This window comes from Spea bombifrons, chromosome 4 (assembly GCF_027358695.1).
Source record: "Spea bombifrons isolate aSpeBom1 chromosome 4, aSpeBom1.2.pri, whole genome shotgun sequence".
In the NCBI taxonomy this organism is placed as follows: domain Eukaryota; kingdom Metazoa; phylum Chordata; class Amphibia; order Anura; family Pelobatidae; genus Spea; species Spea bombifrons.
In genome coordinates, this window is record NC_071090.1 from 72,755,029 (window position 1) to 72,768,409 (window position 13,381).

The 13,381-nt window shown below is 37.9% G+C and overlaps 1 protein-coding gene across 2 annotated transcripts in view; it reads left to right on the forward strand.

Moving 5' to 3' along the window:
- ALPK3 (alpha kinase 3) overlaps positions 1 to 13,381 on the forward strand; it is a 45,708-nt gene that overhangs the window by 7,966 nt on the left and 24,361 nt on the right. The window contains exons 2-6 of one of the 2 annotated variants that reach the window (XM_053462547.1): positions 2,271 to 2,553; positions 6,082 to 6,123; positions 6,547 to 6,668; positions 10,259 to 10,376; positions 10,766 to 12,242. In XM_053462547.1, coding sequence (XP_053318522.1) covers positions 2,384 to 2,553; positions 6,082 to 6,123; positions 6,547 to 6,668; positions 10,259 to 10,376; positions 10,766 to 12,242 — 1,929 coding nt within the window. In that variant the 5' untranslated portion in view covers positions 2,271 to 2,383. The remainder of the gene's footprint in view (positions 1 to 2,270; positions 2,554 to 6,081; positions 6,124 to 6,546; positions 6,669 to 10,258; positions 10,377 to 10,765; positions 12,243 to 13,381) is intronic. The other variant, XM_053462548.1, reaches the window with a different exon arrangement.

Sequence of the window (13,381 nt, forward strand, 5' to 3'; positions counted from 1 at the left end):
ATAAATAATTAGAAACACAAAAGAGCAATATAGAGTGAATCAGCACACTGGGGAAAGCTTGAGATAACAATTGAAACGCAGTTTGTGACAAACAAGAAAGGAGGGTATATAAATACTCCTACTGAGTGTTCTGCTGTGAATTGATATGAGCAGTGTTTGTAGAGGTGCACTTAATAGTGTCAGTTGTCATATGTGCATCCCTTTTTTCCCCCTTTTTTTCTTGCACTGTCCAGCTGTCCCACCAAGCTGCCTCAGTGTCCTGGGTTATGGAACTCCTAATCATTCCTCCAAGCTACAAAATTGATCTGGGCTTTTGTAGCACAGACCTCAATTACAGCACCCACGTGGCCACCTCGTGATACATTGAAACTTTGTACCAGGATTTATACAAAATAGGGTAGCGCACAACCCGAAAAGCATAGAAGGCATACACATTCAGATCGCCAGGTTGCTAGGATAATAATGACCAAGAAGTATGGCACTAGTTGAGACAAACTAACCAGTTTTATATTAAAATTCAACATAACTAAATATATAGAAGTCAACACTCATTATCTAAATTTGGAGGGGGCAAAAATATAAGCTTTGATGTATATGTTTATTGAATGATTGAATTAAGATTGTCTCAAGCTCTATTAATGTAAATTAACTTATATTGATTTTAAAATAAATGTATATGTGTATCAGCATTTTGAAAACTGTGAAGAATTGAAAACTATGTTGAAAAAATAGAAGTGATTATATAAACAATTATGATTATGAATATAATCCCTTATAAATCCCTTATAAAGCTTATAATGTATTGTTATAACTACTTTGTATTAGTAGTAGTAAAAGTGTAAACAACAAAGTATGAAACACGAACTGTACAGTAAATAAGGTATAAATTAAGGTGTGAATTTAATTTGATGGTAAAAGTGGATTACATATTTTAGTTTAGTATTTAATTTAGTATTTATATGATGGAATTGTAGCATAAACATACTCCTTATAAGTAGTATAAGAACCAATCTTTGGTTTTAGCATATTGAATTATAAAGCTAAAAGAAAAGTAAAAATAAAGTGATTTATAATAATGGATACACAACCCCTAACAGCGGATAGTAGACAAATATTAACAATGAAAATACAAATAGTACTAGCAATAAGTAAGGTATGGTTGTTTATGTCAGCCTCCTAATTATTACTTTACTACTAGTACCTTAAGGTGCCTTAATGGTGTTAACTTCATTAGTAAGCTATAGACATGTCCAGCTTTGGGACAGATAGCAATTCATTAGACAGTCTAGTACTAAAATAGCAACTGTTTATTCCAGAATGTGGTCTAAAAAGGTAAGTAATTGAACTCTAAATAAAGACTATCCACCATCTATGTACACAGCGTTAACACACATTAAGTTGATATATTGTACATCATCAAAATTCACCGTGCATTCACTAAGACGCATGCCAGACCTGTTCATGGAACTATTACTTTTTAATTTGTGATTCATTTTTACTAATTTTAAAATGTTTCCAACAAGTATTTTGTATTATGGCCCCATATATATAAAACATATGCAAATTATTTTCCATGCAATATCTTTTAGGGTAAAAGGAGATTGTATTTGTACTTTAAGTTGACATTTGATTGGATATGGATGTCGGCCTATGTGTTTTAATTAGTTTCTTTGGTACATATGTTTTAGAGCATGTGCATTAGGGGATAGATGTATCATACATTATTCCTTTATGTATATCTGCTGTATTAACATCGGCTATAAGGACAATTCACAGGATTGGTCTATATATACTTTAATCTTTGCAACAGTTTAGGAATAAAAATAAAATAAGAATAAAAATAGTCTAGTTGTAAGGCTAATTCTTCAATGTTGCCTCAAGTTTGTCAACAGCCATTTTAACTTGGTAGGAGCTGGTTCACAAAATCCTTCACTTGCCTCCTTTGGGTATAGAGAAAAGTTAGGGAACCCAAGACAACTTGTTTCTTTAAAAGACAGAAAATAAACTACCAAGCGGCTAATCACACCAAGACAATTACAGTACTTTTTGTGTGGTTATTGGGGGTGATGGAGATACAAGATGAAAATCATTGGGATGAATGGAACATGAGGGAATATCATATAAGAGGTGGATGTGATGAGATATGAGGAAGCCATCAAGAATCTATTATAGCATTTTTGCATGCTATAAAGTTTTTTTCCTCTAATGAGTAAGGGGAAAAAATATCATCTCTGAATTTGTTCAAGATGTCTTTAACTTTCTCTCTCCAGGTTCTGCGCCCCAGGGATAGACGTGCAGCATCTTCTTACACCTCTGTATAGAAGTCGCAGGCGGCTGAGTCATTAGTTGACCAAACAGAGGAACATAAAGAAAAGGATAAATAATGGGCACGCGAAGACCCATGAGCCGCATTGCCAATGGAAATGGCAGGTATTATGACTCCCTTGGGAGCAGCAATGGAAGTGCAAGTGAAAGTGAAGACAGTAATGGGTCCGTGTATAGTCCACGGGCAGACAGTCGGAGTTACTTGCTGAACGTCAGGCCTGAGAACAGGTAAGGTGATTTTGTTTACAATATTTCAAGGGTAAATTTTTATAATGTTCGTAATAACATTGATATTGGTGGCCCTTTTTTCTACAATTTCAGAATTACCTATTTTGGCAAATCTGTACATCGTGATTAATGTAAGCTGATAATATAAGTATTCTTTTTGAGATTCAGACTTGGGGGAAATTAATTGTGCCAAAGGACTAATATGCTCCATCCCTGTCTGATGGCACAAAAATGAAAAGCTTTTTCTGAACACTTCTCTGACCAAAGCACAACATTAGGCAAGTTTTTTGTCTACTCATTTTTTGAGGCACAAGGGCCAAATCTTTTTACACTGGAATTATGCTCCTTGGATGTCTTTCAGGCATACATAACCAGTAATCAGTAAGACGCAAGTGACCGTTAACACAAATGTTATGTTGGGAAGTTGCATATGTTATTCTAGTAAAAGACACAGGGGGTCTTGGCACTATGAGAATACAAGAATACCGGACCTGACCTCACATAACATCAGAAGTTTTGCGGTTAGTCTAGTGAGTCAATTAACAAGAAGCTGGTAATATTACATTTGGTTTATTTCTTTTTTGTTGGGTTTAGATCTTAGCCTTATTTCAATTATATGTGGTTTATGTAGTATAATTAGGATATTAACAAGGTTTACTTAGTAGCCACTGAGACACGGGTTGATGAGCCAGGTCTGGCAAAGCCTGAACTGATTGTGGCCAGGCCAGACCCCGGGTTTGAATTGTCAGGTAATTTGATTAAATATTCCACTAAATATGAATTATGCATAAATAGAGAAGAGCTAACCTCAGTGAGCTTCCCTAACACCAAGAGTATGGTTGTCTCTGTACAATACACAGTTATAGCAAGGAAATTCCTAAAATATCACCCCTGATGAAAGAATATATAACGCAGTTCCAATTCAACCCCGCCTTTGAACAGACTTCGTGAATGGCATTGCTATAAATGCCACATAGTTACTAAATACCCGCTTCAGTGATTAAACCTAAACTTACAAATTATATTTTGTCACATTATACAAATTCCCCAGCTTTGTTGGTCATATTATACCAAACTGGACATTTGTGGTTTTGGAAGTGACAGTGTTAATTTCGTCTCCTGGTCTCCTTTGGTTATTCGAGGTGACTGATTTAGAAATAGCAAGTGTTCTGTTAGATTTGGCAGCCAGCGTTACATAGAATCATCATGCGACAAGGCCAAGCTCATGGGACAAATTACACTGCAATGTGGGGAGAGGCCAGGAACAGAACAAACTCCCCTCACATCCTTCTTTTTTCTCACCTCCTCATGTATTGCCAGTACTAGCTGGTCATTTCAACTTCTTTTTTTATGATTAATAATCACAAGTTGAATTAGGTGTTGTGAACCATTTGTAGAAATATCAGTACACCAGCTGGGGTGTCCCAGTGCTGGAGTGACCTCATCTGCCATTATACTCAAAACAGTCTGTTTGTGGTATATAAACCCTCTTACTTGCAAAGGGCTTTATTTCTACTATTTCAAATAATGGTAGGGTGTCTTAGATGCAATTACAACCAGAACCTAGTTGACAAAATGTCCACTAGCATGTTACTATGACTATATGTTATTAATAAAAAATGCTTAATTTGTTTAGTGAAGTGCTTTCCGAGTGGAGGTGCATGTCGTAATACATGTTGGCCTATTTTAGTAGTATTATTTGCTTCTGCTTGCATTAGAGCTGGATAAAGATACTACTGGACCCAGAGCCGGCCTTAGGTGTTCCGGCGCCCTGTGCGAACTACTCCTCTGGTGCGCCCCCTCACTAACCCCCATCTGCCCCTTCAAACTACCCCCCCTCTGCCCCTTCAAACTACCCCCCTGCCCCTTCAAACTATCCCCCTATGCCCCTTCAAACTACTCCCCTCTCTGCCCCTTCAAACTACTCCCCTCTCTGCCCCTTCAAACTACTCCCCTCTCTGCCCCTTCAAACTACCCCCCTCTGCCCCTTCAAACTACCCCCCCTCTGCCCCTTCAAACTACCCCCCCTCTGCCCCTTCAAACTACCCCCCTCTGCCCCTTCAAACTACCCCCCCTCTGCCTCTTCCTTCAAACTATCCCCCCGCTCTCCATACTTCTCCTTATCCTAACTTACCTTGAGGAGTCCTGCCGGCATTTCATGTTGAGCGCCGGCACCGCGACGGAGTCACGGAGAGTAAGAGGCGTCGAGCGGTTGCTGAGAACTTCACGAGCAACCGCTCGGCGCCCCTGCCAGGGACATAAATGAAAACATTGTTGGTTTTTTTTGTTGTTGGTTTTTTTTAACTTTATTTAGCATCCTCCATGTTAAATAAAGTTAAAAAAAAACTTTATTTAACATGGAGGTTGTTAAATAAAGTTAAAAAAAACCAACAACAAAAAAAACCAACAATGTTTTCATTTAGGTGCAGAGGGGGCGGAGGACCCCGTGGCGGCGGCGGAGGACCCTGTGGCGGTTGCGGAGGAGGACCCCGCGGCGGCGGCGCCCCCTGGAGTGTGGCGCCCTGTGCGGTCGCACAGGTCGCACACCCCAAAGGCCGGCCCTGACTGGACCCTTTGTGAGATAACAAATTAGGGTTCTGTGTGTATGCATGAGCTTATAATCATGGCCAGGAACGTGCAGAGAATGTTGCCTGGAATGTCTCCCCTGTACAACACTCCATATGGGATTTAGGAGGGCACAGGAGCAGGCCTGAGAGGCATATCTAGCCACACATGGTTTTATGTTTATGTGATAAAAAAGGGATTGGTAAATAGACAATGCTACCCACTCACTTAACCAGAAATAAATGTCTGACACAGAAGCTGGTTATCATCTACTTTACCCATAGCATTTTGGGCAAATAAGCTAAATTTCCAGGTATGCATTCACTGTAAGATGTGGCTAGCTTACTTTGTTGAAGACCCAAAGTTTCTAATAGTTAAAGGGGACAGTTTGGTGTTTTTTGCGATGTGGTTGGATACATGTCTAGGGTTAAAGGGTTTACAGGAGTCTTTTATGTAATTTCATCTCATATTGCCTTTATGTAATAAAGGAAGTAATTTAAAACATTACAATTATTTTTTTTTTTGGCACACACACAAAAACATTCCATGTTGTTACACCCTGGATCAATGCCCATTTTTTTTTCCCATACACCTGAAACTTACACTAAAACCATAAAACTTAATTTTGCTGCCTGTGTTGTATACCCATAAGTCTGTGCTCAGTTGAGCAAGTTCTAAGTATCCTCCTCAAAATTTTGGTTTTGTTTATCACTAGTTAAAAATGAAGTCAGAGATACCAGGCTTTCAATAACTAGTCAATAAATCACATAAGTTCTATTGCTTTCCCCTACATCTGTGTTAATATCCTATGTTGCATTGAAGCATTACTGCTTTGGAGCGAAGAAAAAATGTGATAAATTGCATTCAACCTAATCCGTTGTTACTACCAGCTATTTTTCTGCTCTTCTAATGCTTTTCTGCTTATTGTCTCCTAAATGTGCCTAAACTTGCTGCTTCTATCAGTCGCTCCAGCACCAGTCGGTACTCGCAATACACATCTGGAAGGTAATACACTGCTCTATAATCTGCGTTCTTGCACAGTGGGGTTTCTGGGGGATACATCACCATTTATTTTTATGCAAAACATATGCATTCACTATGTAATATGGTTCAGACTTTTTCAAAAAGATACATGAAAATAAGCCTTATTGTGTGTGTCACTATTATCACATTTTATGTTCCGCTTCATTCCATTGGTGATTTACATAACATGGTGCAAGCAGATTTTCCCTTTCTATGGCCTATCAATTTATTCAAATTGATATATGACTTATGATAATATCAATGTACAACATTCTGGAGACACGGTGAAATCATTTCTTGGAGCCGCCCATTCGCTCAGAGATTTAGGGCCAGGTGTGATCATTTTATACTTTTTTTTTTTTAGACGTACATAACTCACAGAAGTCCTTGTTCCATTTTTGATAGGACCACATTTTGCAACATTATCTCCCAGCTGACTGAGGAGACACAGCCATGTTTTGAGACAACGTTGAAAGCCAGGGCTGTGTCTGAGGGATGTGATGCTAAATTTATCTGCATGGTTACAGGTAAGGGGAGACGTCTTAAAAAATACCTAATGAACTATAGATCCAGATCAAAATCTCTAGGTAGAGAATAATATCTCTATTTGCATTGATATAGGTGATCTAATAAATGGTTCACTTAATCTTCTTTTTTTTTAATCTAATGGACTACATCTATTGGAAAGATTTACAGAAATGAACAATCCTTAGTTGGATGTCAATAGTTAAAGTGATTAGCTGTTAGAATTACCAATTGGGACTGCAATTCAGTTAACCCATGAAGGTTATCATTACCAGATTTACTCATTTATTTCCATGGCTAACACTGTAAAATTATATGCCTCTTGGGAAATATCATGTGAAGTGTCGCAAATGCGATTTAGTGAATATTCTATATGCTTCTTTAAACAGCATTGTAGCATTTTAAACCTTGATGTTTGGTGATGGCAGATCAGTCAATACACGTTGTACCTCGTCTGTCAGTGACTGTATTTCAGTGATTAATAATTCTCTGCCAGGGGGATCACACTGTCACACTTTTTTTTTAAATGTAGCATTTGTTTGGGTATGCTGCAGAACTTTCAGCTGCTTCATTTAACAGAAATATGATCTAGTGTCACTGATAAATGCAAGAGATGGGCGCACAGCACTGCTATACTCAGCATGGCATTTATGGTGGGATACAACATGGTAAATCTTTTATTATTTAAATTTTATAACGTTCTCTGTGTGCTATTGCTTACTGAAATTATTTTGTTTTGTGGTCATGTATTCCATGCTCATGAACATATCAGGGATTATGTACAATAATTGGTTATCTATAGCATAGTAAAGTTTGTGCATTTTTTTACATTTTTACAATGTGAAATAATGTAACTGTTTCGATCAGACCCATTGCCACAGGTATAAAATCAAGCACCTAGCCGTACAGTCTGCATTTACAAACATTTGTGAAAAAATGTGTCATTCTGAAGAGCTCAGTGAATTTAAGCATGGTACTGTTATAGGATGCCACCTTTGCAAAAAGTCAGTTTGATATTCCACGGTCAACTGTAAGTAGTATTATTGGAAAGCGGAAGCATATAGAAACCGCAGCAACACGTAAAGTCACAAAGCGGGGTCACCCAGTGCTGAGGCACATGGTGCGTAACAGTCGCCAACGCTCTGCTGATTCCATAACTGAAGAGTTCCAAACGTCGACTGGCATTAGTATCAGCATAAAAACTGTCCAACTGGAGCTTCATGGAATGGGTTTCCATGGCCGAGGAGCTACATGCAAGCCTCGCATCACCAAGTATAATGACAAGCGTTGGATTGAGTGATGTAAAGCACACCACCACTGCACTCTGGATGCCATGAGAACATTACCTGCCTGACTGCATTGTGCCAACAGTAAAGTGTGGTGGAGTAGGAATAATGGTATGTGGCTGTCTTTCAGAGTTTGGGCTAGGCCCCTTACTTCCGGTGAAGGGAAATATTAATGCTTCACCATACAAAGACATTTTGGACAATGCTGTGCTTCCAACGTTGTGGGAACAGTTTGGGGAGGACCCTTTTCTATTCCAGCATTTTATGAACCACTTCAAGGTTCATAAAGACATGGTTGGATGAGTTTGGTGTGGAAGAACTTAACTGGCCCACACAAAGCCCTGACTTCAATCCCATTGAACACCTTTGGGATGAACTGGAATAGAGACTTCAAGCCAGGCCTTCTCGTCCAACATCAGCGCCTGACCTCACAAATGCTCTACTGGATGAAAAATCCCCACAGAAACAATAAAAGAAACTTGTAGAATGCCTTCCCAGAAGAGGGGAAACTATTATAGCTGCAAAGGGGGACCAACTTCATATTAATGTTTATGTATTTAGAATGCAATGTCATAAAAGTTCCTGTTGATATAATGGTCAGGTGTCCCAATACTTGCAGATACTGCATAAAACATTATACATTATGTCATGTTGAATGGAAGGGAAATATTTTTGTCAGCACCCAGGATTATTTTTTTCTGGAGGTGTCAAGTAATATAATGATGCAATTTCTTGATCTCTTGTGTATAAAGGGAGAGGAGGAGGTTTGAACTTGTGTGAAAGGGAAGGAGATCAGCTTTCAAACACTGACGTCTGAAGATAAACACTCTAATGGCGCAACTTGGCAGCTGCCACCTGCCCTTACAAATGCAGGGATCTTGCTGGGTTAGACATAAAAAACTCATGTGAAACCTTAGCTACAGGCATCCTTTTAAAGGGGAACCCCCATGGAAAAAAAAGTTCTCCATGAGCATAAAATACAGTGTTATATAGAGTAATGTAATACATTGACACAAAAATGTATTTTATCTAATTTCGTTCAAATAAACCTCTTTTCTCTGCAGGTCTAGAGGCTGCCATTGTTGTCAGTCGTGTAATATTTTGGTTGACTTTCCCTGCTCAAGCACAGTACTCAGCTGATTTGCCTTGGCAATGCTAATGAAGTCTATTCCTCCACAGACTTTAATGAGTCAGAGTGTCTGCCTGGGTGACTTAGGCTGAGCCATTGTAATGAAGGCAGTATGATAAGGAGTCAGGGTGTTTGTCTAGTAGATCGGACTAATTTCTAGTATGCGGCTGCCTGAAAACATTATATTATACAAGAGGTGGAACAGTTTTAATAATAAAAACATTTATTATTTTTAATCTGATACTAGTAATTATAAAAATTCCTTGTGTGTTCCCTTTCACTTTTTAGCAGGACCCTCGATTGATTCTGTCATTCTGTGTATTTAAATACATAATTGTATGTATTGTTTCAACGTACAACGTACAACATAATAATAGAACAGCAGGATATGTTTATAAAATATGAATGATAAATGAGTTGTAGGTACATTTTATGTCAGGGTTTTAGCTAAGAGGCCGGCTGAGGAGTATGGGAGATGTAGTCCTGCAGCAGCTGGAGGGCCGCAGGTTGGACACCCCTGTTTTATGTGGTAGTTTGCAGAAATTAAAAAAATATGTTACTTGCAACAAAGAATTGCAGAAATGTATTGAGAAACACTGAGAATTGAGATATATTACTAAATACTCCAGTTCTTCTAAGTATTTTGTTGCACTCAAAGAGGAGAAGGGGCCTTATGAAAGTAAAAGATCCTACATATCTTCATAACAGAACAAAACAAAGGAGGTCTCTACCACATTGTGTTTACATTTTATGTCGTAGAGTACCTTAAAACACAAATTTTGTCCTGAGGCTAGCCCACAGAAAACAGACCTGGTTAAGAAGCTTCCAGGGAAGTGAGCGCCATTTGACCCCACTAACTACCTAACCCACTGACCACTACTAGACGTGCCCCTATGTGTTGCTAGCCTGTCTCCTTAACACAGACATACCCCTTCCCCTTTTAAGTAGCAGGAGAAATTAAGTAGCCCTAGGAAGTTCACAGATTTGCATATGGAGATTACATTAGTGTATACCTTCCGCCATTTATAGACAGAGAAAGGACACTTGTTTTAGAGGGGTAGCGTTAAGATATGCATTGGTGGGACTACAGGTTATGATGTTCATATACTAATACTTTGTCTTCCCTTGAATTGGGATGTATCCAGACAGACATAAAGACCTGTTTTGTATTTTGTAGGATATCCAGAGCCTGAGGTTACCTGGTATAAAGATGATGCAGAAATGGATCGCTATTGTGGCTTGCCAAAATACGAAATTATCCGTAATGGAAAACGCCACTCCTTACACATTTACAAGTGAGTTCTGCAAAGTATTTTATTAGGATATTAAAGGAAAGCAATAAGACCCGCATTTTTTTTCTGAGAAGCATGTTGGAATTGCCTTAACTTTTATTACATCTAATTCAAAAACATTATATGTTCATTAAATGAGTTCTTCAATAATAAAACAATACTTTATTTGACTCACACCTTGTATTATTAAAGTATTTCTATTCAAATTTCAATTATTCTTAATGAGGCATCATTAAGATAATATCAGAAGAATTGTCAACTACAATGTAAATTGTTAAAGCATTCCCTAACTATACAAAAAAAAGGTTGCTGGAAGATTATAAAAAAACGGCTGAACCATTTACAGTATATATTAATTAGGGCAACTAATTATTGATTTTTGTGTCTTTTAGGTGCAGTGAAGAAGATGCTGCTATTTATCAAGCGTCAGCCAGAAACAACAAAGGTATAGTGTCCTGTTCTGGTGTGCTTGAGGTTGGAACCATGACAGAGTATAAAATACATCAAAGGTGGTTTGCAAAGCTCAAGAGAAAAGCTGAAGTCAAGATGCGTGAAATTGAGCAAAGCAGGAGAAAGGTAAAAGAAAACTTGGAAGAAGGAGAAAGACTAAGGACTCTGAGCCCTGAAAGGATTCAGAGAAAGAGAAGGTTTTCATCAGAAAATAAAGATACATCGCCTTTGTCATTGGACAAGGAAGAAGTAATCAAGGTCCACATTCCAGATCCAAACTCCAGGTTGCAAGAGGTCAAACCCAATGCAACAGAGCAAGCACATAATGTGGTCAATGGCCTCACAATGGTAGATACTCCACAAAGTGAAGAGGTGACTACCAATGGTTTTGCACCACATCAGAATATTGATGAACATGGTAAAGACTTCCTTGCTTATGTATATGAAACAATGGAGGTCATGACCAAGAAGCCAATGCCAAAGGAGTCTTATGCAAAAAAGAAGAAAAAAGAGGAAGAGTCTCCTTCTGTACCTATAGTTGACTCAAAAAGAGAAGAACCATCATTAGGAAGCAGCCCAAAAAAAGTTGAGAGCACTGGTCCTACCACAAGGAGGTCACGCTTTGGAAAAGATAACACTAAAACATCAATGGAGGAGAAAATGGAGGTTCAGCCTGCACCTGTGATATCAAATCGAAGATTTGCTAATTCCAGCACATCTAATAAATTTAGTAAAACAATTGTGGGGAATGATTCAAAGAAGCTTAAAGAGGTTGTTGTTCCCCCAGGCAAAGGAGCTGATTCCTCTAGCACAAAACAAGACCTTGAACAGCCAAAGGGGGAAGTCAGCTTTTCACTGAAGGATATGTATTTTGGTGATGGTGTGCCATTGCCAGTGGCAGAAGGGAAGGTTGCATCAACCTTTGAAAAGGATAGCAATACAAAGACTGTGAAAGAACCCATTAAATATGAGAGACATGCAAAAATTTCACCACAAGGGCAAGTGAAAGAGGTACCCAAAGCAGCACCACGACGCTCCAAGGAACAAAAAGACCAAACTGTTGGAAGTAAGCAATCAACAACCCTGAGTGCAAAAACTGATGTTTTAGCTCCTGAGTCAACCTTAGGAAATCAGAAGATGCAGGACACTAAGCCAACCTGTGACACCCAGCAGTCAAGGGCAGTTGAAAAGGTCCCACAGCCCACAAGTCATTCAGAGTCAGCCTCTGTTTTACAAATTACTGAACAGCCTCTATCAAAAAATGACCAGTCAGAATTGCTTCCAACTGCTAGTTTGCCTGCAGAACTCTCTGCTATTGCTGTAGAAGCAAAATCTCCAATTCTTGGGGAACCAGAAAAAATCACTGATGAACCGTTGGAAAAAAACAATGCCAAAATATCCTCAGAAGACTCTTCTGAAGTAAGTTTTATCTTCTTGTTTACTGCATACAAATTTTTTCCATCTCAATTAAGCTCCTGTCCATAACGCAAACCCTAATAATAGCCTGGGCATTCATGTGTTTGGACACAGTCCTATAGCCATGATGACATCCTACTGTCTGTTCCAAACATTGCGGTTCCTGCTGTTCCTCTTTTGTGGAAATACCTTGTCATAACAGTCATGTAAACATAAATCTGCGTCACATAAATTGCAAACATTGCTGCAGTGTAAATGAGATTAACGTTTATTTAACTATTTCAATTGGGGGATTTTAACTCATGTATGCTGTAGATTGTAGTCTTCATGTATCTGGAATAACAGGGCAACTATTTTAACATCCTGAAAGCAAGCAATTTTGTGGATACTTAAAAAAAGCAATATATATTGCTATAATATTGATATAATAAAATAAGTATGGTAATTATTTTATCATAAATCTTAAACAAGCACATTTAGGACTTACTTTTTTGCCAGAGAAAGTATCTATTATAAACATGATTCATGTGTGGCTAGTACAAAACATTTTTACAATCTTTCTTTCATCAAGTAACTACCAAGTTTCTTTTATGGGAAATATTTTACACATAAAAGCATTTTTCTTCTGCCACTATGACTGTAAATTGCCTATGTACCACCAAATGGAAGTCAATGTATATATTTTTTCTTTGCACTATATCAATAGCCTTTTTTCATTATTATAATTATTATTATATTTTATTTATAGCACCAGTAATTTACACAGTGCTTCTTATAGTACATACATTCCAAGTGTATTTCAACACGAGATTAAAACACATAGTATGATTATTTTACATATTTTAATATGTCAAAAAGATATTTGTATACAAAAGTAAGTGCATCACACTATTGGAAAAGATGGAAAAGCATGTGAGTAGGGATATAGTAGAATACTGATTGTAAGGATATTGGTAACTAGCTGTGTGTTTAGTTTTTCCTGCACTTGCAATTCCATTTATATGGAGTGTCAGAAATTGCATTCAGTCAAGCCTATTTTTCTGGAATGGGATAGACTGAACAGAATAAAACAGAGTATGTTGTCTTTTTTTTCCTCAATTAATTTTTATTGAAAGGTTTTTCATATAACAGATAAGTATAAC